Source organism: Dicentrarchus labrax, unplaced genomic scaffold (assembly GCF_905237075.1).
Source record: "Dicentrarchus labrax unplaced genomic scaffold, dlabrax2021, whole genome shotgun sequence".
Taxonomy (NCBI): Eukaryota; Metazoa; Chordata; class Actinopteri; family Moronidae; genus Dicentrarchus; species Dicentrarchus labrax.
The window spans coordinates 19,955,105-19,981,581 of NW_026136711.1; the positions used below are offsets into that span (position 1 = coordinate 19,955,105).

Consider the following 26,477-nt stretch of genomic DNA (forward strand, 5'->3'; position numbering starts at 1 on the left):
GCACCAGTACTTAAAAAGGAGACCTGCTTCTAATTTACTTACTTTTAGATAGATATACTTATTGATCACAAGCTGGGAAATTTGAATTTAAGTTGTATGGAATATGCCTCCAACATGTCGTGAAGAAGAAGTAAAACCCTGCTCAAAATGGAAATACCAAATTAAAGTATACGTATCCCAAAAGTGTACTTCAGTAAATGTACTTGGTTACATTCAATGTAGGTCTGTAAAAATGCAACATATTTTATAAGATAATCATGTTTTGTATATGAAATCCTACTTTTAAAGTAACCAGTAACTTACATTATAGTGCAGAAGAATGTAGTGGAGCAAAAAGTACATTTCCCTTGAAATGATAAAGTAACATAAAATATTAAAGTACCACAGACAGGTACAATAAGTGAATATATTATTATTAATATTATATTATTATTATATATTCCCACCATTGTTTATGTATATGCACATTGTGGTATTTGTGCTTTAAATGAAGTTGCTGCAGACACTGGAAACCTACCCAGGAGGAGATAAACCACACGATGCAACTGCAGACATCCTCCTCGTGTCGAATGGACATCCGGGATACTTGCGCGTTCGCCCTCTGTCATGCGCAGTGAGAGGCAGCGCTGGGTCGACAGTCCCCAGCTTCAATTTCCTCCAGACTACTACGGGAGGCAAAACTTCACGTGTGCTCGTGTGTTTTACCGGGCGAAATCCACGTGTGACCGAGCTGACCCCACCTCGGCACGGGAGCTGCGGGAGTCCCCGCCCACAGGAGTTCATAAAAGTTTGACCCAGATGTCTGAGAGGATACTTCCAGAAAACTAAAGGAGTTAAAGTTGTGTCTGATTCATCCGAGGGGCTGGGTTCAGTAACATCAGCCTTTGGGTATATTTTCACATCGGAGCTGTTGGGTAAATTATAAAAAAAAAACAACAACAAGGAGGCAGAAAGACATCGGATTCATTCAAACAAGTTTGAAATAAGAAGGATCTTTTTTATTTACCGGAGAGGACTGCAGCTGACTGATAATGTGAGTAAAACGACTCTGGACTACTACTTCAAATGGAACTACGTTTTTAGCATTTTATCATGTAAATGTTGTGTAAGTAACTCTATAACATATATCGAGGTTATACGTCTATATAACTTGTAATATACACAATATTATCTACCTTTATGTCTATACATTGAATATTTTTATACTTACACAATTACAAATGGTGCGTTTACGTGACTAATAACTTCCACTACCTTTATATAAGTTTAAATATAACTTTATTTCAGCTTTCTAGGTTTCAGTTTCTCTCTTAAAAGTTGACCAAACATATTTAAAAACTCTATATTCAGGCGCCCTGTCACACTTATATTCATATTATTGTGTATGAGTGTATATGAGTGTGTGTGTGTGTGTCTGTGTGTGTGTGTGTGGGAGGGAGGTCCGGGCTTCAGTGACAGCCCAGTGTGACTGTCTGACACGAGCTCCAGCTTCACGTGGAGCCGTGTAGTAAACTGGGCTGGGTCTCTGCTGCTCCGGAGCCGGTGCCTCGGTCGCACATGCTCGATTCCTCTCCCGCCACAGCCTTGAATCACCCCTCCCTGCACCGCCCCGCCCCTCTCCCTCTCTGACGGCCAATCCCGTGAGGTGGAAGGAGTATGGGGAGGGAGGAAGGGGGGAGACACGGGGAGGAGGGAGGGGGGACTATGTTGTCTCACAGCAGTGCGCCCCCACATTTTTCTACCCACTTCTGCTCAAGGTAGATGAGGGGTCATTAGATTTTTTTTTTGCCATAAATGCTCCTTTAATACATATATAGTGTTGAATATGTTTTTGTAAACAAGAATTCTCAAAGTTATCATCACGTACAAGATGAAGAGCTGAACACTTTCAGTTAAATAAGGTGAAGCAGGAAGTTGTATGAATAAACAGAAGTTCCTGGAAAAATGCCCTATTACATTACCTCAGTCTGCTCGGCTCTGTGGTGTGGCTACAGCCAAGTCAGATAATGCAACAGGAATATGCTTTACACACATTTCACACTTTTATCTATATTTGTAAACATCACATTGGCTGTAAAGCTTTGTTTAAATGTCAGACTGTCTTCAAATTAGCCATCTGTTCAAGTCAAACCGCAGTCAGTGTGTCTGACTGGTGGCTCAAACATCTATTTAATCTGTTTTGGCAGATTTTGTTCCTCTGTATCCTTCGTCAACCTATCGTCCACATAAAACCGGAACAGTTTCTGTGCTTAGATAAAATATAATCAATTAAATCACTGAAAGTAAACTTCATTAGTGTCTCCACATATTATTGTAATTACCATGACCTCTCCTCTCCTAATGTGCTTTTAGCTGGATAGTGAGGGTGGGCTGGGACAGGTTTCTCCTAATTGTCCCTTCAAATGTGAACCCTGCCAAGCCCTTCCCGGATGAATATAAAGATTTATTATTCTCCTGAGACGCAGCTGATTCCTTCTTGTAGCTCGTACAGTGAAGCACCGCGACCATTTAACCTTAATGCCTGGAACAGTTTGCATACAAGTGCTGTCAAATATATATATATGTATATATGTGTGTGTGGAAAGCACTGGTTTATTGATAAGGCTCATAACAATTCCTATGATCTTCAATATACCCGATCAGTTCCTTTGGAAGTTGTTTAGCAAGCTGTCTGTACTCACGTCGCCACCCAGTGGTGACTGTCTGTAGTGACTGAACCTCTGCTGAGAACTTGCCCTCACATGTCTGTCTGAGATTATGTCCAGGCATGTACCAGTGATTCACAGAGGAGGGCTCAGTGAGTCACTGGCTGGGTGATCTTATAAAGAGCTGCACAGTAACACCAGTCTGAGATTCTCTATTGTTGTCACTGAGGAAACTTAAACTGACTAGAGCCATGGTAAGCCTGATTTCTACTTTTAAAACTTAAAGGCAGTAAAATAACTTTGTTTTATGTTGTTGAATTTAAGATGTTTTAGCATTTAGGGGAATTAATTTTCCTTTAACTTTAGAATCAGACTGGTGTCGAGATGCAGCTTTTTATTCATTTTATCCAGTTGATGAATTGTTTTAATCTATAGTGAAGGCTGATGATCTCCATCACTGTCTCAGCTGATCACTGGTGATGTCCAGCAGGAGTTCTCAACTAACCGGTTGCCCTGTTCTCTGTGTCCTGCAGTGTAGAATTATGGCTACTCACAAGCGGATCCTGAGGGCCCTGCGAAGAGGCCCCGCTCGACGAAACCTGTTCGGCCCTGTCGACCGAGAGCAGCTGCATGTGGAGTACCAGGCCGCACTGCAAAAAGACCTGGAGGAGGCTTCACGGCGCTGGGGCTTCGACTTCATCTCGGACAAGCCTCTGGAGAGCGACGACTTCAAGTGGGAAGGCGTCCCAGGAGCCAAGGTGCCACTGCTCTACAGATCCTGCATGCATGATCTGGGACAGGCAGGAGGTCAGAGGGCGGCAGAGGCAGCAGTTAAGCCCAAGGGAGGAAGGGTGGGGTCACCACAGAGCGAGAAGGAGAACATCCCATGTTCGCCAGAGAGATGTGAAAACGATTTGGAGAACCTGGAGAAAACACCGGAGAGGAGAGAGAATACGGGGCTGAAGAGGAAACAGACCAACATTACAGGTACAGATGTAGATATTCTCAGTGTGAATGAGTACAGTTGTAATTTCATGTGGATTTGCATGAGCTGAACTTCCTGTTCTCTATCCCAACAGATTTCTATCAGGCTAAAAGAAGAGTAGTTTGGATGCCGCCCAAATCCGGCGAGTGATTTTTTTGGCTCAGTTTACTGCAAAGGTGCCAATATCCCAAAAGAACCATACAAACAGTACAACACTCAGGAATACCAAGCTCTGCATAGACTCTGCAAAGTCACTCATCAAGGGTGGGGGGGGGTCCTGGGTACCCGGTGATGACCACAGAAGGGACTGCAGCTACACATCATCACTATCAGGTTAATTATGGTACTGTATTCACTCTGAGGGGGTTGGTGTTTTTTCCCCAGTGGTAAGAAGGGGACATTTGAGCAGAGAAGATTAACGGTAATCTCTCGAATCGGTGGATTTATACTCATTTGGATCATGAGGATGCCAAAGTGTTGACTGACATTTCCTACTGTACATTCCACAGTGCTGAAAACGCGAGATACGATGGATAAACACATTACTGTATACACTTGAAATAGAAATAGTCATGTTGGTGGAAATCATTCTGTCTCTTAATGAAATTAAGGAGTGGCTGTGATAAAATTGCAGAATGACTTGAAAAAAGTAGAGAATGGATAAAGCCCTTTGGCTCCTTTTGTTAAAATCCACTATTGTTTTTCTACAATGTTATTTCTTTATGTGTATCATGAGGGCTAGGAGTCTTTTCTGTTTGGTTTTTTTTTACAAAACGTTTATTATACTTTATATATCCAGATGTACAGTCATGTATTTTCTACCATCATGTACTCATAGGAACATATTTGAAGAGTTTGATATCCTGTACATGCTGTTGCTTTGCTTAGATTATTAATGACAGAAGTGCCATCATGTCCTCTTCGGTTCTTTCCATCAACTATATGTCGATCGATCTTCAAAGCAGACCTCCAGAAGTTGCCCCTGCCCGGACTCAGACATGTGTACAGCACCAGGTAGTGTAGGTTAAGAGTGTAGCACCATGTCTTTGGAACACCTTAAAACACATATATTTAGGTTTATTTAGAAATATATATATATCAGAGATTTATCTATAGAGTTTAATACAGCACTGTTAAGGAGCATAGTCATAAGAAAACATTGCAGTATTGCTCATACATCTGATAGGTGGTGTATCTTAAACACCCATTTTCAAGTGCCTTCACGGCATTTGTTTTGGTATTTGAAGTTTCATAAAGGACAATCACAAGACAGTGTTCACAGAAGCAAATTTATTATTTACTAAGCTAAAGTGCTTTATTCTTTTCTATTTGGATGCATAGTGCAATTATAACACACAATGTGTTATTATCTGCCTCAAAACAAATAGCATGTTTGTTCACAACACTTGCACTATATGTTGGCAAATCCTGCTGCTATGGATAATCTGAATGGGTGTCAAACAAGGTCACTGTAAAGCTAATCATTACAAACTGACAGCTTAGAAATGTTCACCGCTGCAAATACGAAGCTAAACAAAAAAAAGACACAGCATTACCCCAAACAATGAATGCACTTCTGTTAATAGATGCTTGTGCACAGATCCTACATATTGTTTTATGTAAAAAAGCTACAAAAGAAAAGATCTATCCTTATTTATTGTGAGATGTTATAGCTTGTGTTATTGTAGTCTGTGTTTAATTATTATGAGAATTACAAATTACAATAAAATATTCTAAATAATTTTCTTGTGAAGGTTTTACTTTGTGTGTGAGACAAAAACTGATATATAGTATTTTATATATAATAATAAATAGCAAGGAGGAGTCATTTATGGTACTCACTTTTTAAAAAAACATTGGTAAGTATTTAGATTCTTCAATCGACTAAAAATAGTCCTTTACAAGCAAAAGTTCTGCATTTATTTAAATAAAAGTACTGAAGTATCATCAAAATATACTTGGGTAACAAAAGTAAAAGTAGCCTACTTAAATTTCGGTTGAGTATGGCCGCTGTCAGTATTATGTTATTATATATTACAATGTTGTATTATTATATATTATTGTATCTATGTAAATCTTAATCTGAAAAGTAGCCTATAATTATAGCTGTAAAAAGTACAATTTTGCCCCTGAAATAAAGTAAAGTAGCCATATAAAGTTGTATAAAGGGAAAACAGTCTTGTGGTAGTAGCAGCTACTTAACTCATCAAGATTTTAGATACAAAAACACATCAGCTCATAGATAATGATGGACTTTCATAGATGTGGATACTTAATGGTTTATAAAGAAGTTAAAATTAACTCCACCTCAACCAACTACAACAGTGCAATGCTATGAATTACACATGAAGGCATCAGTCATAATAATTGATCCATCATGAGTACTTATAATGTATTTATATTTATTTAATATATTTATTAATATATTTAATATTTAAATTATATCAAGGAGAGGTAGGTAAGATTTACAATGCAGGACTTATAATTATTTTTTTAAACTTAATTTTACATGGTGGTGTTTCGATGTTTACTTACTGTCTCTACCGCTGGTATTCAGTCTACGGGTGGAGGCCACAGTGTGAACGTCACTCACTGTAGTACTGGTACTGTGTGTTTAATGGGAAACACCCAGGTGTGGTTTTGTGTAACATTCTTGCCTCTTGTAGATAAACTTCGAGCCTGTACTGTAAAGAATAACCTGTCAACTTTGTTTACAGAAAGTAGAGTTATAAACTTTATCATAAGTCTGAAGTAAATTAAAGATAACAGGAGTGTTTGTGGTGCCCCCTATAGTGCAGGGTGGCCCTCATTCATGGGCAGGGTGTGGCATGAAATAATCAAATTCCAGCAAATTAAGGTGAGGGGTAACAATTAAAAGCCAATGATAAATATGGGCTAATATATCAAGAGAAATACACCATTACATTGGTGCATTTATGGAGTATTGATTGCTTTTTATTCTTAAACAGCCCCTTGAGCAGTGGTGGAATATAATTAAGTACAATGAATCAAGTACAATACTGCGAGGTACTTGTACTTTATACTTCTACTTTAGGAAAACTTTCCTTTTTACTTCACTACATTTATAAAATCTTAAATATTGCCCACTTCGTTATGATTAAAGGTGCAATATGTACAAACTGGCCACCTGTATCTGTCGTTACCTAGTTAGCTCAGTTAGCTGTGCAGCAGTGTGATGGACACCATTGCTGTCATTACATTGGTCGGCCACTATGTCAAATTGGCTGCAAAGCGTGGTGCCCTTCCTGACCATCAGTCAATGCCCACCTCCGCAGGCCTGAGTGGGGGTTATGGCGGGGTCAGCCCTGGGGCGCCAGGAGATAAAGTGGCAAGAAAACCCCCTCAGTATTGTTGGACTGAGGGAAGACTGGATACTACAGTGACTAACTATTGCCTCATGAGGTACAAAGTGGTATTAGGAGACAGGATGGGCCAAAGCTAGCTGGTTAGCATGCTAATGTCAGTGGATATCTCTGCAACACAGTACACAGACATCGTTGACATAATGTCAAAACCATTATTTCTTCACATTATGTTGACAATTTTAGTAACCTTTAAATGTTAGAAACTGAACTTACATATTGCAGCCTTAAAGTACCCATAGTACACAACGTAGTTAAATTAAGCTCCAGCTCAACCATCAGAATAACACTTTCACTTTAATACAGCGATACAGGGGCCATTGGTCTTTCTAACAATATACTTTTGTACTTTTGCTAGTAAACTTTTGAATGCATAACTCTTTACTTGTAATGTGTATTTGTATACTGCTGTATTGCTCCTGTTACCTCAGTAAAAGATCTTAATACTTCTTCCATTTGAATCTTTTTTATGCCACATCCTGTCCATGGACAAAGGCTTTATTTCCTCTCTGAACTTTATTTCAGGTTTGTTTCTAAGATGGAGATGACAGCTTGTTCACATCTATGTTTAGCGGGTATCCCTCCACAGACACACACTGACACACATTTCAGCACAGAGATTAGAAGTAGCCCTAAGTAGCTCAGACACCACACTTTTTTCTCTCTTTGTGAGGGAGATAAATTAAGAGAGTGAATCACTGCTCAGACAGACACTGTGTACTTTGGCACCCCATCACTGCAGCCCCACATCAGCGCACACTGGGTGTATGTGTTTGTGTTGGGGGGGAGTTTGGGGGAATAAAAGGCCCGGAGCAAGGCCCTGCCATAGGCCCCGCTGTGTTCCCTCCCTCCCTCCCTCCCTGTGCCTCTCCTCTGGCCTCAGCAGCACAGAGGCACCTGCACGCCTGCGCTAAGCTCTCCCATCCCCCCGCCCATTTCCCTCCATCATCTGTCCCTTAGCTCCCACATCCATTATAGGGCAGGACAGCTAGCATTTGCATTTAGACTGAAGGAGAGCGGGACACAGAGGTAGGACCGAAACAGGGGGAGGCGGAGGGAGCATATGACACAAAGGAGGGAGAGAGAGAGAGAGAGACAGATCAGAGCATTAGAGAGAGGGAGAGAGGGAGTGGGAGGCTGCAGATATCGATGGCATTAACAATGGAGCATTAGGATCCAGTGAGGGGATAGTCAGCCAGGCAACGGCTGAGGGTAAAGATATTTGAGGAGGGGGGCTCCTCCTCGGTGAGTACAGGGGGAGGAGGAGGAGGAGGAGGCAGGAGGTGGAGGAGGATGGGCCTCGAACACAGACTTGCAATGGCACTGCAAAAATTGGATTAAAGCAGTATGGTAACGTTTCTAATTTAATTTATTGCTGTGCTGCTTGTGTCTCATCCTCATGTGTTCGCATCCACGCTTGTTGACATCCATCGGCCGTCTCTCGTGTCACAGTGCGTCTCCTGCCGAGTGAGGGAGGCAGAGGCATCACCCCTCCTGTCCTCTTGGTTTTTTTTTTTTTTTTGTGTGTGCCATAGACATCTGTCATCTCCATCCTCATCCACAGCCCTGCTTCTCTTCCGACCTCCACCAGCCTTTTTGATCCATCACCGGACCGCCACCGTTAGATTTGAGCATCTCCTCTGTGTTGTGTGTTTTTTTTGTTGTTGTCTGTTTTCACCCATATGTAACGCTGGACACTGCATCGCCTCCTCATATGAGCCATCGCTTAGCTTACTGCATAAGCATCTCACTTTGACTGAAATTAGGGAATGAGTAACCACCAGGGGACTGCAGTCATGTGTTTTTCCTCTCAATTCCAATGTGATTGTAACCTACTTTGTTAAATAATAATAATAATAATATTAATAATATAATATTCTGTGTGTAGCCTATATACTTATAGCAGAAAGGAGCTTGTGCTGATTTCTCTCTGTCACACAAATAAAAAATCCATATAAATCTTTGCACTGTCCCGCCTGGAGAAATTAGAGCAGCGCTATGAGATGTTTGGTGTCATGTGTCTGCCTGAGCTCGTGTTTGCAGGGTCTGATTACACTGTTTTGACGTCAGGCAGCGGGTCATTAACAATCCCTCCATCTGCCATGCTACACATACATAGATATAATACCGAGCAGGGGGATCCCCTCCTGTATCAGTGAGGTGTCAGCACAGGGCTCATTGTTTAAAGAGATTACAACCTTGGGCTGAAAAGGCAGACAGACATTTAGGTTGGTGCCAGAATCAGGCAGAATGATCCAGAACACATACAGACAGATATACATACATACATGGACAGTCACCAACATTTCATCATCTTCATCACCATCATCATCATCATTATCATTATTATTATTGTCCTTTGCTACACACCAGCAAGGTTTTTAAATGTACCATGCGGTGTGCTTTTACCCTTTTATTTCTCGTATGCGTCTTTAAAAGAAAGGCATTTTAAAGTAACTTGTTTGTAGTGAAGATGAGTTTCTGAGGCTGTGCAGGGCAGGAAGCAATGTAATTATCTGTCATCTAATTAATGCATGATGGCCTTTCTGTGTACTCCCTGATGCCTCCATCAAATCAATTAGAGGCATTACCACCAGGGGTGGAAAGTAACTAACTGCAAGTTTATTTATATACTGTATTAAGTCCGTATTTCCAAGAAGTTCCTTACAGCAAACAATGTAATTTTTTAATCATTAAAGAGAAAGTAGGGACAAAGTTCTGAGAATGTTATTTTAGTCTGTTTTTCAGCATTCCCTGCTTAAAAACTGCTTAAATTAAACCCAAGTTAATGTTCATATATCATTGGAAACTTCCATATACTTACATAAGTTTAATTATACATATACATTACATTACACATACATAATACATTTGTCTGTAGACATATGTTACATTTTTCCATGTTCAGGTGACTTGCTGTGTCTGACTAAAAGACTCTGGATTACACAGACAATTGTTTGTCTGTTATAACATTTAAGTTTGTGATGAACCGTTTCAACAATAAAGGTCAAATTAAAGATGCAAGCAGCGATGATAGGGCCCTCTGATCTAATAAATTCTCTAGGAGGATGATGTTACAATACAAAATGTGCAAATCGACTGACTTCCAGTTGGGTTTGGGTCCAAGAGGCTTTTTTGTTTGTCTGATAATGATACTTATGAATACTGATTTTCATACATATCAGTGAAACGTGTCTTGGGGGTTGAGTGTAGGGCGCCCATATGCGAGACCCATAGAATATGTACATTTTTGCCACTGCTGAATTTTGTGCCATGTTTCATAGGCTTTTGAGCATGTTGCAGTTGTCACAAATGTGATTCATTGGGAATAAAATAATAACCTGAGCAGTTTAAATTTTGCTTTGCTGCTCTAATAAGTACAGGATGCAACACTGGGCCAATTACTCAGAATAATCTTTATTTGTACTTCTACTTGAGTAGATTTCAATACATGCAACGTTTCTTCTACTTGAGTAAAGTCATGTTAATAGTACTTTATCTGTAGTAGTTGTAGTCGTCTCTCCGTCCCTGATTACCTCCCCCTGCCCTCTCCTCCCCTCAGCTGGATAAGAGCGAGGTGGCAACTCTAGGCCTACCCTCCACTACCAGCCATGGAGGCTCTGACAGTAACATCAGTGCGGACGGAGCTGCAGCAGCGTCTGGGGTCATGGCCGGGGGTGCTGAGTGTTCGGGGGCCGGTGAGCCGCAGAGAACCCGTGCTGCTCTGGAGCACCTGCAGCAGAAGATATTGAAGGTCACTGAGCAGATCCGTGTGGAGCAGGAGGCCCGGGACGACAACGTTGCAGAGTACCTGAAGTTGGCACACAACGCAGACAAACAGCAGGCGTCCAGAATCAAGCAGGTGTTTGAGAAGAAGAACCAGAAGTCAGCTCAGACCATTGCGCACTTGCACAAGAAACTAGAGCACTATCACAAGAAGCTAAAGGAGATAGAACAGGTAGGTGAGCAAGAGTGCAGTTAGTTCGTATGTGAACGTGTGATGTCTTCATGCGGAGATGTTTTTGTGGCGTTTTGAATAATTATCTCATGACTGAGGACAGTTATGTCCAAGTAAAGACTGATGATTCTCATCTCCTAACACTTATTTAAACCAATGCATCATCCTGTGTCTCACCTAATTCTCTACAGGGCCTGCTTTCCTCATCTATCTTCCTACAGTTCTCTCCCTTAAACCTAATCACCTCTCTCCTACCTTTGAGATCCTCCACTTCTCTGCTTCCTCATTTCTCTTCCCTCTCTACAGAATGGACCAGCCCGGCAGCCTAAGGATGTCCTGCGGGACATGCAGCAGGGATTGAAGGACGTTGGGGCCAATGTTCGTGCTGGGATAAGTGGTTTTGGAGGTGGAGTAGTCATAGGAGTCAAAGGTGGAGTATCCGCCCTCACCCACACAGCCGTGGTCTCCAAGCCAAGAGAGTTTGCCAGTCTAATCAGGAACAAGTTTGGCAGCGCAGATAACATTGCTCACTTAAAGGACACACTCGAAGACGGAGTCGGGGGACACTCTGAGGACGCCCCCACACCTCGTGCCCTGAGTGGAAGTGCCACTCTGGTCTCCAGCCCAAAGTACGGCAGCGACGACGAGTGCTCCAGCGCCACGTCTGGCTCCGGAGCAGGCAGTAATTCTGGTGGGGCAGGGGGAGGAGGAGGGTTATTAGGACCAACCATGGGGAGTCCCAGATTGGACGGGCACCACCACCACCACCATCACATGCACAGCTCTTGGGACTCTCTACTCGAAGGCCTGCAGGAGATCAAGGCCAGCCAGGCACATATGGAGGATGCTATTGATGACATGAAGGGCCAGCTGCAGAGTGACTACTCCTACATGACACAGTGCCTGCAAGAAGAGAGATACAGGTACACATCCAAAATAAAACACACGTATGAACATAAAAGGTGTAAACTAACAGCACAGAATTTCATCGCTCAAGTCCCTTTTTTCCAACTGAAAAATGTAAATCTTATATACTTGAAGAAATATTAACTTCCATTCACAGCTGGGGCTCTGTAGTCTTTGCCAAACTTTATTCAAACAGGAGTTAATAGTAAATTTGTATAAAAACAAATACAAAATAAAGTTCCTATTATCATCGTAATATCACCAAACCTTTTGTGATGTGCTTTTAATAGTTAATCATACCCTTTTTTCACAGCCACCATAGTTTCTCCTACACACACACTCCCGTTCTCATTCCCATGTCATCAAATACACACACGAACGGTGTTCAGTTAGTTGCAATCTGAAACTTCACTGCTAGACGCCACTAAATCCTAGACACTGGACCTTTAAGAGTTGAAGTTTAAATTTTTCATGATGTTTTGCATTACTTTAAGGATTCTTGTGTGTATTTTGTACTGTGTATTCAGGTATGAGCGACTTGAAGAACAGTTGAATGATTTAACAGAGCTGCACCAGAATGAGATGACTAACCTGAAACAGGAACTCGCCAGCATGGAGGAAAAAGTCGCCTACCAGTCCTATGAGAGAGCGAGGGACATTCAGGTAAAGATCCTTAAAACCCCTGAAAACCAGGCTTCAAATCTTTTTCTATGATAAATATATATTCATAAATAAATGTTAAAGTTAATTATTTTTAATTGAGATTAAAATGCCAAACAACCCACCCACTGTCACTGGAGTTTCTATCTCCTGATTGGTGCACTGTGTACATGACATTACACTGTTCCACCTGAGCCCCGCCTACTTCAGGCTACTTCAAGAAAACACAAATACAGAAACCTCTCATGTGAAATAACCAAAACTGTTGTAACTCATACAGAAAATGTATGTTCATGTCGGACCCCGCCGCTCATAGTAAAAAGCTTATTGAGAAAATACGTTTTCAGGGCCTTTAAATAAGCCCACTGTGGTTTCTGTGTGTGTGTGTGTGTGTGTGTTCGTACGTACAGGAGGCTGTAGAGTCGTGCCTGACCCGCATCACCAAGCTGGAGCTGCAGCAGCAACAGCAGCAGGTCGTCCAGCTGGAGGGAGTGGAGAACGCCAATGCTCGAGCTCTGCTGGGCAAACTCATCAACGTCATCCTGGCCCTCATGGCCGTGCTGTTGGTCTTTGTCTCCACCTTGGCAAACTTCATCACCCCGCTGATGAAGACCCGAGCCCGGGTGGCCGCCACCGTCCTGCTGACCTTGCTGCTGTTCATCCTGTGGAAGCAGTGGGACTTTGTGGAGCCGTGGCTGCTGCCCAGCTGAGCTCCCTGCACAAGAGAGACTCCAGAGGGGACCAAAGCAGAGAAGCTGGTTTTCAACTCTGAAATAGAAAGAGAGTCACTGCACTTGTTCCCTTTGAGTGTAAAGGTGGAACATCTGAGGACAAAACATAGCACTTTTGGTTGGAGGAGAGGACAGGAACCGGCCGGCGGAGAGTGTTGAGAGGAGTTTACAGTGAGAAAGAACAGAAACTCTATGCTTGACAAGCGACAAAAGACATTATCTCATCTCGCCCAAACCTATTGGTGTTGATGACCAATCATCGATTGCATTGCTGTCACCAAAAAACTGAGTTTCTTGCAAGAAAATCTTTGGATCATCTTTTTCTAATTATTTATTATACATGAATTACAAAGTCTAGAACAACTTATAATGACTTTTAAAATGCTGATCATGTTCGCTGTAACCTTCATGTTGAAGCTATAGTATATGTGGGAGGAAAAGGTTTTTTTCATGAATGTTATGTGCTCATGCATGTCCTCATATGTGCACTAAGATGCATCTAGCTGGCATGAGTTAACATTTCATTAATGACAAAATGAATCTTCTATAACTGCCATTTTGTTGTCAGAAATACAGTGCAGATATGTTACATCTCAACATTCCTGGTTTGTTTCACACCCCGTTCTGGTGTTGAAGCAGTGCTTTTAGATGCATTTCTATCTTTTCTTGTCTTTTTCTTGAAGTCGAATGAACTGTTTTAAAAAAAGAAAGAAGAAAAAAAAAGCTGATATCTGCAACAAATTCACCTTAATAATTCAACTACGTAAAATCTGTTCTGTCCATAAATGCTATTTCATAATCACTATTGTAGAACTGCTACTATCCACAGTGTCAAATTAACTGGCATGTCAAATTGTATCAAAGTTTATATCCAGTTTGCAAAAAATAATTATTGCTGTTTTATTAAACAATGTAAGAAATAAATGATTTCATATATTAGGCTGACCTTGAATATATCCTCATCATCCTTTTGCTATGGTTGAACGTTTTCATGGAAATGCTTTTAGACTGGTTCAGAGATCAGCACCTTCCGTCACATAAGATATTGTAATACTGACACCAACTTTATAATAAGGGACCCTTTATATGTGTTTATACGTTTTAACTAGTGGCTTTATTATTAAGATTTTATAAAATATGTTCTAAAGCAATATAAATCTGTTTTAATACATTAATCTGAGCAACTTTTGTGAAAAATTCCTTTGACTGATGGTTTAACCATTTACCAATTAAATACAAGACCTGCAAAGGTTCGGGACCAAAATGTATTTAACAACTTATTAAGTATTTATTAAATGATTACCAACATCCACAACCACAGGATTAAATAATAGAGAGAACAAACACCAGTCAAAAGGATTTTTTACAACCTGGCAACCCAACATTAGTTTTCATTAATGTCTTATTGTTGCTCTATGAAGTATGAGTAAATGATTTCTTTACCACTAATAAAGCCATTGGTTACAACTTACAAACCCTTCTTAAACAGTTTCTTATTAGACAGTGGTGCTGAATTAATAATAATACTTTGAAATCTGAACTTCTTATCACTTTCACACTTAATATTTAAAATAAATGAAGCTGCTGATTTTACGGCCTGATATAAGTTATATTACTGTTTCATATCTCAGTATGAACGCAGCCATCATATGCTTCAGTATTTAGTCCTGACAGAACTTTTGAGGACACAGTTATACAGCAGTTAGCTATAATGCTAAGCTATTTTAAAAGAAGAGTCATAAAGTCGGTAAAACTCATAGTTCACTGACAGAATTAATCAAATCTGGCAAACAAAACATTGTGGTTGATGTTGGACTTTCCAGATATTTAAATCATTTGCATTCAGGACTTAATTTTTTTTTTTTTATTGAAAAGCTGTAACATTTATGCAACAGAATAAACTCACCACGCTACATCAGTGAGAAAAATGGGATCGGGAAGCAGTTCAGTGCTAAGAAGAGAAATAATCTTCAGAGATTATTTACATTTAATGCCCTCTCATCAGCAGCCTCTTTGCCTGGACCAGATTACATTTATTCTTGGTTGCAAATCTTTAAGGAAGCATTAGAGAAGCAGAATTAGGATAGGACGTGTAGCCATCTGCTAAACCTGTGGATTATATCAGCTGTACTTCACTGTATCTATTTCTGTTATGATGCTAAATGAGTGAATATGATTGCAAACACATTTTTCCAGACTCCATTAATGTACACTGAACACATACAGTATGTATCCTCCTATAATGCTGCTATTACCGGAGATGTTGCAGGCACTGTGGTAGTTAAGCTACATACATCATCCTGAATCCTCCTGTGCCTTTTAATGCATTTTAAAAAGGTTGCTCTCGAATGAAAACAACATTCAAATTTGCTTTGTCTTTTTAATAATTACTGTCAGGCAAAACCCATATGACCATTACATTTATGACAGGTATTCTTACAGTACAAGACAGAACTCAAGGGGATCAGAGCCAGTGGCATGGCCACACCTGACCACTAAAAAGTAAGACATTCATCGTCATTAGATTGTTCCAACTTTTACATAAGAGTTCACAAATGTATTTTGCATTTGACTCGTATCAAACACAACAGTTTTTCTTGATTACCTAGCAAATTCTAAAGACCTTGATAGAAACAGCAGAGTAGAAAAAAACATTGTATAACAAGCAGAAGAATTCCTGATTTTATCTTTCCTGTCAAGATGCAAGATGTACAATATATTGCTTTCAGGTGCTCAACTCAAAATGGGTACCCCAAGTCTCCAAAAAACACATTCTTCAGTATCGCAGTCTGCCCACTTCACTCACTTTTTCCATCTCCTGCAGTTCAAACACAGGCGCAGTGTCTCCGACCCGGGCTCAGACTAGTCTAACCGTTAACACCACAGGGGGAGCTGCCATTTAAAGAAGATACAGGAGCTAGAAGATGAACAATCACAAAGATAGGACCAACAATATTAGCCCCTCCTCAAAAGTGCAGCTTTCCGTCACTCATCGTCAATCAAAAGTGTCTGAAACTCGTACTTTTTGCTTCCTTTCATGGAAGTGAAACATAGAATGACTACAAAATAAACTAAAACAAAAACTATTCTTGTTCACTGAGAGCGCAGGACACAGTATCCAGTCATAGCAGTACACTTGAGGAGAGGACATGATGAAATACAAATGACACAGGGATGAGTATTAAAAGTTTCCAGGAGTGACATTTCACAATAATCAAAAAGCTGAACAGGAGGCAACACAGAGTCTGGACTTCAGTCGGTTCTGTTTGTAGATCCAAAGTGGAACTATACAATGATGTTGGAAGATGTACCTCAAACGCACATGAGCAACATTATTGTAATAAAATGCTCCAAAATCCATAATCTGTGTTGCCTTTGAATGTAAAATGCAGTCTCAGGAGAGTGCCTGGTTGGTTCCAGACTCAACAGACATGAGCCTGATTGTTTTATTAAAAACATGGACACACATCTTGGTGTTCAGCAGGACAGAGTCGGACCTGCTCCCACAGTCTTCAGGCCATTAACCAATATGCTGGTCCCACAGGCTCGGAAACCTGTGGCCTCATTTATGAAAAGGTTTTTGATTTATTTTTATTTTTTTATATAATCAAAAGACATCTATTAGAACTTTTTAAATCAAATTCACCTATTATTTTCCTTGGCAACATCACAGTATACAGATAACTTTATTATCATCTTTCTCATCCAGATTATGCTGCTAAAATTTTCACCTTGACTCATGATCGTGACTGTCCTACTGCCCTCATTGTCATCTTTTTTTAGTAAATCATTTCAAAGTGATTGTTTAATGACATCTGGGAAAACATCAGAGAACATTTTCATAAATGCAGCCTTTAGTTGCCGTGTACAGGTCGAGATCACAGCGAGAGGTACCTAGGCAGACCTCTGGGTATAGAAGAGAATATAGGCCTGAGTGTTGCACACTTCTTCCACACTGCAAACCTTCATCTCAGAGTCATTACAGTGGACCCAGAAACCTGGAAGACAAAGAAAAATAGAAAGGTTCAAATATGCAACGGAACAGGACTTCATAGGTTGGTCTGAATCAAGTCCAGTCTTTTCCTCACCTCCTTCTGTATTGTAGCAGTATGCGGTGTAGTGCCCTGAGCCGAAGCCTTTCCCATGATGCATAACTACAGCAGACAGATCGTAGGTGTAGCCTCCTCTGTGGACAGAGTGACCTGAGCCTGTGCAGCAGTATGGTTTGATGTTCAGAACTTGGTCAAAGGCCACATGGACGCCGATTTTCTCCCTATGGTTCCGCCCCGACCATCTGCCGTACAAACAGGGACTAGTTAGTGCCACAAAGACTCAAACATCGTGATAAATATTAACGCTCCTGTACTTAAGCACTCTGCTTTCAGCTACAACATACCAAAAATAAAAAACACTGGGTTTATCAAACGGTTATAAAAGCTTATTAAATTAGGAGTAAAGAAATCAGTAGAGAAACTTGCCTGAAGCGTTTGAGGTGCAGCCGTAGAACCTGAGGTAAACGGTAGATCAGAAGCTGCTTACATGCCTCTGACAGAACTAAGGGTTTGTGGGATGATTTCCGTCTTCTTTCTGTCAAACCGTGAAACAATGAGATGGTAAGTTATTCTAGAAATCAATGCAAATGCAAATTATTAATGCAAGGCTTTGTTTTTAGAGCAGAGAGGTGACACACTTTCTTACAATATATCTAGCTTTGCAAACAAATAAAACATTTTGTGTGGCTTCCTCAAAGGCTGCCAGCCTAGTTTTGAAGTCACTGCCTCCTCCTCCAGTGCTGTCAACAGTGGGCTAACGCTCCTCACTCCACCGAGTCACTGTGCTCCGTCCCTGCTCGGCTCAGAGGAGAAGCGTTGGCCCACTACTGCAGGCGCTGCCTCTAAAAATGCAGAATCCTGATCAAGACCATTTTTAACTCTCTCTTAAAACTGAATTTGAAATGACATCTTCAAAATAATTTCAATACAAATCCCAGTTCTGTTTATACATTTATTTTTTTTAAAAGTCAGTCATAACATAAAATTGCTGTGTGCACTAAAGTACAATTTTTTTGTATGTGGAACAGAACATTATTAAGAAAGGCATTTGTCAGAAATAATTTTTTATAAAATTTGTATGTTACACTAAATGAGAAAAAAAAAATTCTCATTTTAAAATCTAATGTATTTATGTTAAATTGTGGGCTGGCATCCCAAATTAACTTTGATCCAACACCAAAACCCGCTGACTTTGCTTTTCGTCGTATTAAACATTGTACTAACTGTTGCAGTGGTTGCAGGCATAGATGCTGCCTTCAAGAGCCTCCATCTCCGTAAACTTGGACAGCATCTCTGTGAGGGTGCAGCTGCGCTGGTAAGCTGTGGAGCCTGAGCCTTTGCCTATGCTGTGGTATCGCTCTGGAAACTCCAAAGACAAATCCCAGAATGGCTCAACTGTGTTAGACTTGTGCTTACAGGACAGACACGTCACCTAAAAAATACACAGCGAGAAAAGAAGAGGAGAAAACGGGTGAGGACTGAGGTCGTATTTATGTTTGTTGATGACACCATATCTAATTAAGTGGATCTCTAAAGACAATACAATGAGATCAAAACTAGCATCACAAAAACATCACTTTTTTTCTAAATGTAACTTATCCAAATATCAAAAATTATAAACAGTTAATTATTGTTGTATGGACGGAGAAAATCAATAGCCAAGGTATTTCTGTGTAACAGACTGTTTGGTAACCACACAGCTTTGTATTAAGGATGCAGCATCCTGAACGTCTATAGTTTGAGTGACATTAAAAATTAAGAACAAACGACTGTTACAATACAGTACAATCAGATCTCATTATATAGAAGAGTCATTGTGTATTCTTCTCAATCTCTTCCTCAATCTTTCACTGTTACGAGTTTAAAGGCAGGTTTTAAAGGGAACCTGGATGTAGATGAGGAAAGCAAGAAAAGCCACAACGGGTCAGTTAGGGCAAACGTATAAGGCTGTACAGGTCTCCAGTTTTTATTATCACAATAACAATCCTTATCTGCATTTTTTGTGAAATACATGCATGTACTGTATATCCAACCCTGAATATTTGGGCCATTATAATCACACTATAAATGTGTATGTTCTCACCTGGCTGAGTAGCTGCCCATGAAAGATGGTGTTAAGAACCTTTAGCACTTGCTTGGATAGTTTCCTCTTTGTGATGGGGATAACTATCCTGCGTTTGGACCCCTCTGTGTCCAGCTCCTGCTGCACCTTGTCCAGCAGCTCACACAAGAACTCCTGGGCGTCCTGCTGGTCGTACCCACGGAAAGCTGGAATGAGGTTCCACACAGAGTGCAGCATGGCGAAAGGAGACACTAAAGACCACCGGCCTGACCACATGACCCTGAAAAGTGTATGCAACTCATGGCACAGAGACATCTGCTGGCGGGTGGAGCACCGAGGCTCCTTGGGCTGGACCAACTCCGCAGCCTGTGGGGAAGGAGGGGTACTTTCTTTTTTGCCCGTGGACAAATTCCAACTGCCTGCCTTCCCCATGCGTCCAAGAGGGCACCCTGACAGTGCTGTGTTACCACTGCTGACTACACCTCCTGTCACACCCTTCATGCCCTGGGAGTTATTGGTCTTGGCCAACAGCTCCTCAGTCTCACACAGGTCCAAAGTGAGAAAACACTCCCTGAATTTCTGCAGGTGGCTCAGCACTTGCAATATTGAGTTCATGTAGCATGTGTTCCCCAAATTGCGCAGACCAGTGACACCTGGAGCAAGTCTCCGGCGGGTTACCGTGTGTGTGGAGTAGTATCTCCTCAGTTTGGCAGCTCTGCCATTCTGAGGAGCCTTTCGGGAGAGGGTTAGAAGGGAAGGCTTCTTGGGAGGAGGAGGTAGGCGTTCTGGAGGGTCGCGAAATTTGCGAGGAATGAGTGTGATGGTTGAACGTGGCGCCTGAGTAAGAAGCCTAGCACTCTTTCTGGGAGGGACGCTGCCAAGCTCTTCCATGAGTCTCCTTTTCACTTCTTTTTTTTGTCTTCTAGCTTCCTCAAGTTTCTCCTTACGTTGATCCTGCAGCTCCTGATGTTTGCTGATCCACATCTGAAGCATCTTCCCTAGAAGAGCTTTCCTCCTGTGACGCAGGGCCAGCTGCATGGCAGGCTGTGGCCCACCTTCCCCAAGCCAGGGGGTGGACTCCCCACCAGTTGAGGAGCGTAGTGAGCGTCTACCCGGGCTGCGGACAGTAGAGAGCGCCCCTCTGAGGAGTTTGAGGTCTCCCTCCGCGTTATCATTGAGTACATAGTCTCCACAGGCGAAACAGAAGACATCCAGCTCACGCACCTCCATAGCCAGTGGGTGGTGTGACTCCTGAAAGTGTTTGAGTGAGTGCTCCTCCATGAAATGTCCACAGGCCACATGGGAGCACTTGAGGCAAGCCCACACAGAATCGGTGGTGCTGCAGTCGACACAGTGCCATTTTTGTGGATTTAGGATGGAATGGTCGTGGCCCAGACGAAGGCGTCCCACGTGCTTACAACGATCCATCTCTCCTGATACACATGTGGCCTCAGTGATAGGACACACGTCCTGTAACCAAGCTGCAACTCATTCTGAGGTAAGAAACACATGGGGAAAAAAACAAAGATTAACACCTGACCATTATAATCCAGTGAAAGGAGTGATACACAAATGCTATGCTAATGGTGTGCACTAGCACCAGTATTCTTATCAGTGAGTATACACACACTATGATGTATAGAAAGTGACAAAATTAAAATGTATACTTACTGTAAAAGTAGTTTGCTTGATCAGGATTTGGACAATACATCACAACATCTGTAGAGAACTCAACAGCACTGTTCAGCTTGATCACCCATGTCCGCTGTCACCACCGAAACCAACAGGAACAATCTGAGAAACAGGGATGATGTCCAATTAATAACGCAAAGCTGCATCAGGACGGTGGTCAGTTACACAAAAGCTGTTTCAATTAAATAATGACACAATGCACCAAAACTAGGAACATCAAAATAACAATTTACAAACATTACGAAGTGCTGCTCACCAAAAAACTACATATGTCTCCAATTCAAGTATATCCAGCATTTAGGAAATCCCCCAAACATGCACTTTGATTGGCCATATCCACCAGTGTGGATCTAATATTAAAGAGCCTTTACAATAGTAAAAATAAATGCAGAACATCTGTCAAAATTTCACTTTTGAAAATGTACTGTTAACAAAGTACTTTTAATAATTAATTAAATCAATACCGGCCCCTGAAAACTGAATGTGACTGAAAACTCCTGAACACAAAAGGGTGTCTCTGTCTGATTGTTTAAAAACCACTTGATGAATGTGAGACAATTCATTAAACACCTTTCTTCTCTGAAGTGCTGAGCTAAGGATATACAAATTAACTTGACATTAGATAAATTAAATAGTACAAATCACTGACAACCATTGGAACAACATTTGTTATGGTGCATACATGGGCTGATAACGATCATATCTGACACTGAACATATGTCTAACTGAAGCACAATAAAGGGTGCTGATTTCTATTGAGACAACATTAAAGCTCCTAACTTAACAAGCAGACACACTGATGAAGGACAATGTCTGTCTGTCCATTTAAATTGAGACTAATCCATGTAATTGTCTACCTCACCAGCACCAGCGCTGTGCTACACGATTATTCTTGCGTATTTGTTTCCCCTCTTTGTTTAAATCCACTACTTTCTAAACTAATAAAGAAAGAAAGAAAGAAAGAAAATGAATGAAAAAGACACCATTAAGTTGCAAGTGGGTGCAACATGTCTCTAGTTAACTTGCACACCCAGGTCGTGCTATGTGTTGTTGCCGCTTATTGCAGGAGACTCTATTAACGCATGTGGCGTTGATATCCACAAATGTTACAATAATGTGTGTGTGTGTGTGTGTGTGTGTCCGTGTTTTAAAGCCTGTTACTGGGACCAGCACTGACTGGCTCTTGACGCCAGTGCTAAGCTACCCCACCATCACCATGTTGAGCCAGAACAAAGAGCAGTCAGTGAGCCACTCTCCAGGAACATCCAACAACTTTGTTGCTCTTAGACAACCCTGCGAGCAATAAGTTAGCTAACGCCGCTAAGCGCTAGCTACGGCGGCTGTGCACGGGATTAGCGTCGCCTAGCCTTTCCGCTGTTATAACAATTAATGCACTTTGTTAAACACAGACGACTCGCTTGGCATCACACAGCTAACATTTATGTTATTAGCTCGCTGTAGTGGCTAGCGTTAGCTCCACGGCTAGCGCGTTTGACTGAGGACAATCGGAGTGAACCCGTCGGCTAGCATTAACTAACTATTAACACTGTACAGTTAGCTCGCTAGCCGACTGCGCCGTTAACCGTTGAAGGAAAAACTCCCCGCAGACTTTCCTCACAGAAAGCCGGTTAACGGAGGTCCACGTTTAACGCCGGGCCTCCTCCGGGCTCCGTACTACATTTGTAACATCCGATTAATGGAAAATCTGGGTAACGTTACCATCGCCAACATCCATCCATCCGGTACACTCAAGAGCTGGTTGTTGTCCTCCTTCACAGATTGAACAACCCAACTCTCGATCCGAGCCCAGACCCTGCTGCTCTCATTGGACTGGGACTGAGCGGCAGCCCGGCTCTCATTGGAGGAATGGCTGAACAACAGGCAGCAGGGTGGACCGTCCGTCCGTCCACCCACCGAGGCCACATGGAACAATAACCGAGGCGAGACTGAAAACCCGGGCGGAGAGGACGACTGACCCCCCCCTGTGTCCCCGAAAGCCCCGGGTCCGCCATGTGTCAGCTGGTCGGTGGTAATGTAATAAAAAGCATTTGTGTATGTGCGGCTCCTCTTTGAGCTCTGTGTTAGCTGAATGTGGTAGTGGAGCCTCTATCACTGCAAATGATTGGGATTCAAGTTAACTAAGTGAAGTAGTAATCCAGCACAAGGCTTGTAAAAAAATGTATGTTTATGTCTGTCACCTTTCCCACAATTTATGTAGTGTTTTATATTTTGATAAAATGTGTATATAAACCCATTATTCATTATTCATTCAGTACTCTGTAGAAAAACACCATGTAAGTCCTCTAGTGTCAGCCTCTTTTTTCATTCATACTTTCTTCTCTGCAAACTGTAGCACCAACAATACACTGGTTTTAAATTACATTAGTAGATAATTATTAGTGATGCATTATAAAAAGGCCCCTGCTACATCCATGAAACCATCCCCACAGGTGACATCTTCTCGGGACTATGTGGGCGTGCACAGACTAGGTTTGATTGACATCTTCATTCTTCCTCAGGGAAGACATTTTGACACATCACAGTAGGAAAATCAGAGGTGTAAACAATACAATTACTGATGCATGACTTCCATTTAGTCATTGTCATGGTTTACTGGGCCATTGGTTTTCCTGCTCTGACGAGTAAATAATACCTGCTGTGGTGGTGGATGCTGATGATGTGAGTGTGTAATTTAAACTGAACAAACACCTTATTCATATTACCTGTTTTTATTGCTACTGAGACCAGCAGGTCTCTGCCCAGATGCACAGAGAGATATCTTTGTGCGTACTTCAATAGGGGTTATTAACTAATTAAACATAAGTCACCGCCTATTACAGGAACTCTAAAGATAAACCAATAGAAAGACTGTTTTTACTATCAGATAAAAATGTCTCTAGAGAGGGTTACAACCCCACCAACAGGACATTTGAAGTATGCATGTGTGATTATAAAAGGATCATTGTGGTCAGAAACACACACTCAGACTTGTGTTCTCCTTTAAGTCTTTAATACAAGATGTTTTCATGAAACGGGAACATGTAATGCAATGTCGAGGCTCCAGAAAATGGAACTTCCGGCTTTTAAAAATGCCTGGATACCACGCTGATCCACAGGACCAGAATTTTAGTAACATTAATACAAACATAAAAAAATAGATCTCTCCCTCGCCGCCGACATCTCAACGCACGTTACTTCCAGGGGCCTGCAGTTTACGAAGTTTGTTGAACAGCTCCAGGTACTGAGTCATGGTGTCAACGCAGTCCGCTGGTGCGAAGAGTCCTTCGGGCTTGGCGGCAAACACAGAGGGCAGTTCGGGAACGCTGGAGCCAAGAAAGGACTGCATGAACTCCTTAATGAGATTCCAGCAGTCCCCTGGAACCACACAGGGACAGTACTCAACCTGAGGAACCCAACAGAGAGTTAATGCACGCACAGTGGGAAAATATAAATGTGATGATAACACACTCGTTGTATTCATGTACATACCTCTACTGATATCCCTCTGGCACTGGAGCTCATTGTAACTGTACCGACTTTTATCAAGAAGTCACAGTAGCGGTATCGAGAACCTCGGCACTCCACCTTGTGGCCTTTGGCATTTTGGAAGTGACTTTTTAACTTCACCATAAGAACGTCAAAGTTTGCGTCGGCTATCAGGCAGGGTCCGCCTTCAAACAGAGCCATGCAGCTCAGGGGAGTTTCAGAGTTGTGCATCACGTATAAGAGCTTTGAGGGCTGACCTGTAACAGAAGGACCAGACAGAACGTCAGACGTGTCAAGTAGTTTATTCACTCAAGTGTTGTACTTATGCATGAGTATTTTATATTTTTAGTTTTTGAACATAATAAAGTCTTCAGAGTCAATCGGTGATCAAACATTTAATCCTGTTTCTTTCCTTGTTATTAAAGTTAAAATATTTGATTCCTCCTTTTTGCTGGGGACCTCCTACAAACAACTCAAGGACCCCTGTTGGTCCCTAGACCGCAGTTTGAAAACCACTGATTTACAGGATAAGGCTGACTTTTACATGCAAAAATACAAAACTATTATAGGATGATGAATAACCAGCAGCATAATTGAGTATATAGCACATATCTATATACACAATCCACACTCATATACTGTCAGTTACATTCATGAATGCCCGATATCTGCATTTAAGATTATTTCATTTTGGTATTAAATTCTAGTCCCTCATTCATTTTAAACACGAGGAGTCACTTGTCACCCAACTTTATGCAAGTGCAATACTTAACTGCATGAATATCTCTCATAATTACAATTATGGTGAGAGTGATGTCACTGTAATGTGAAGATAACCTGTCTAATGATGTTCTAGGACAGTGGTTCCCAACCAGGGGGTCGGGACCTCCAGTGGGCCAACGCTTCATTGGAGGATCGCGAGGCCTTCTTGATTTTAAGGCGTGCTAGAACACTTTATAAATATACACAGTAGACCTATATCTCAGAATGTGGCTCCCTTTTGCAAAGAAAAGTAAATAGAACAACGGCAAAGCGCCAGGGACAAGACAACACTGTGTCAAAAAAGAAGAAGTCTATTAAGTATGTATGACTGTTGTAAATTATTTAAAAAATACACAATACAAACAGAAACAATATGACCAAAATGTATCCAAATCACTCATTTTACATAAACTTCTTGCAGAGTGCACTATTTGGGTTCATCATAGAGTTTTGAAAACAGTATTAAATATCTACTGTTCTAGGACAACCTATGATTTGCTATGAGTATACTCAAAGAAGAAGAAGTAAAGACTTAAACGTTACCGCTGACATTTCCTGTTGCATGGTATGTCTCACAGTCTACACAGAAGCTGCCCTGTTTCACAGCACCCAGCTGCTCCAGTTTCTTGTGCACGATATCCACTGTCTGCTGCACGCTCTTCCCCTCAGTCACAGGCACATGGCACACACTGCAGGACACACACACACACACACACACACACACACACACACACACACACACACACACACACACACACACACAATGATGTAGGTGAGGCCTGAGAATAAGTAACATATGCGCTTTGTTTGTTGTTTGTTGTTGTTTGTTAAGAGCTGCTCCGTGTTGTGCTCCGTGTGAATGAAACCGAGTGATACAAAGATGTGTGTGTGACGGTTGAGATGAAACTGTACGTTCATGAACTAAATAATGTTCCAGATATTATCTACACTTTAAATATAGCCCAAACTATAAAGTAATTATCTCACCAAGTGACCCCCATTGATGCTTCGCCTCCAATTGTTTTCTTGGCTGTCCGTTGAGTACTTCCGGGTTAAAGGTGAGTCTTCCGGTAAAGTTAAATCAAAGTATTTCAGATTTTAAAAAGCCAAGAGACATTTTCTTTAACAATTCACGATGTAAGATATTTATATATA

The 26,477-nt window shown here is 41.5% G+C and overlaps 4 protein-coding genes across 7 annotated transcripts; 2 read left to right on the top strand and 2 right to left on the bottom strand.

Annotated features, from left to right (window-relative positions):
- The first annotated feature begins 658 nt into the window (after positions 1-658).
- cdkn1a (cyclin-dependent kinase inhibitor 1A) lies at positions 659-5,371 on the top strand. 2 transcript variants are annotated; one of them, XM_051415913.1, is made up of 3 exons: positions 659-1,033; positions 3,179-3,632; positions 3,725-5,371. In XM_051415913.1, exons 2-3 carry the CDS (start codon positions 3,188-3,190, stop codon positions 3,778-3,780), a joined length of 501 nt encoding a protein of 166 aa, XP_051271873.1. In that variant the 5' UTR covers positions 659-1,033; positions 3,179-3,187; the 3' UTR covers positions 3,781-5,371. The 2 variants fall into 2 exon arrangements, with proteins under 2 accessions (XP_051271873.1, XP_051271872.1); XM_051415912.1 differs by lacking the exon at positions 659-1,033 and adding an exon at positions 2,788-2,899.
- A 2,653-nt stretch (positions 5,372-8,024) lies between these two features.
- On the top strand, positions 8,025-14,220 carry tmcc2 (transmembrane and coiled-coil domain family 2). 3 transcript variants are annotated; one of them, XM_051416434.1, is made up of 5 exons: positions 8,025-8,042; positions 10,576-10,971; positions 11,278-11,894; positions 12,405-12,540; positions 12,948-14,220. In XM_051416434.1, exons 2-5 carry the CDS (start codon positions 10,681-10,683, stop codon positions 13,245-13,247), a joined length of 1,344 nt encoding a protein of 447 aa, XP_051272394.1. In that variant the 5' UTR covers positions 8,025-8,042; positions 10,576-10,680; the 3' UTR covers positions 13,248-14,220. The 3 variants fall into 3 exon arrangements, with proteins under 3 accessions (XP_051272394.1, XP_051272393.1, XP_051272392.1); XM_051416433.1 differs by lacking the exon at positions 8,025-8,042 and adding an exon at positions 8,050-8,258; XM_051416432.1 differs by lacking the exon at positions 8,025-8,042 and adding an exon at positions 8,275-8,363.
- Positions 14,221-15,634: 1,414 nt separating this feature from the next.
- On the bottom strand, positions 15,635-23,001 carry usp49 (ubiquitin specific peptidase 49). The gene is made up of 7 exons (XM_051416380.1): positions 22,794-23,001; positions 21,054-21,176; positions 19,404-20,875; positions 18,545-18,752; positions 17,747-17,855; positions 17,357-17,562; positions 15,635-17,266 (listed from the first exon to the last, which is right to left on the bottom strand). Exons 3-7 carry the CDS (start codon positions 20,808-20,810, stop codon positions 17,163-17,165), a joined length of 2,034 nt encoding a protein of 677 aa, XP_051272340.1. The 5' UTR covers positions 20,811-20,875; positions 21,054-21,176; positions 22,794-23,001; the 3' UTR covers positions 15,635-17,162.
- A 1,061-nt stretch (positions 23,002-24,062) lies between these two features.
- Positions 24,063-26,476, bottom strand: med20 (mediator complex subunit 20). Its single transcript, XM_051416468.1, has 4 exons — positions 26,310-26,476; positions 25,866-26,011; positions 24,564-24,817; positions 24,063-24,477 (listed from the first exon to the last, which is right to left on the bottom strand). Exons 1-4 carry the CDS (start codon positions 26,321-26,323, stop codon positions 24,256-24,258), a joined length of 636 nt encoding a protein of 211 aa, XP_051272428.1. The 5' UTR covers positions 26,324-26,476; the 3' UTR covers positions 24,063-24,255.
- Between the last annotated feature and the right edge of the window lies 1 nt (position 26,477).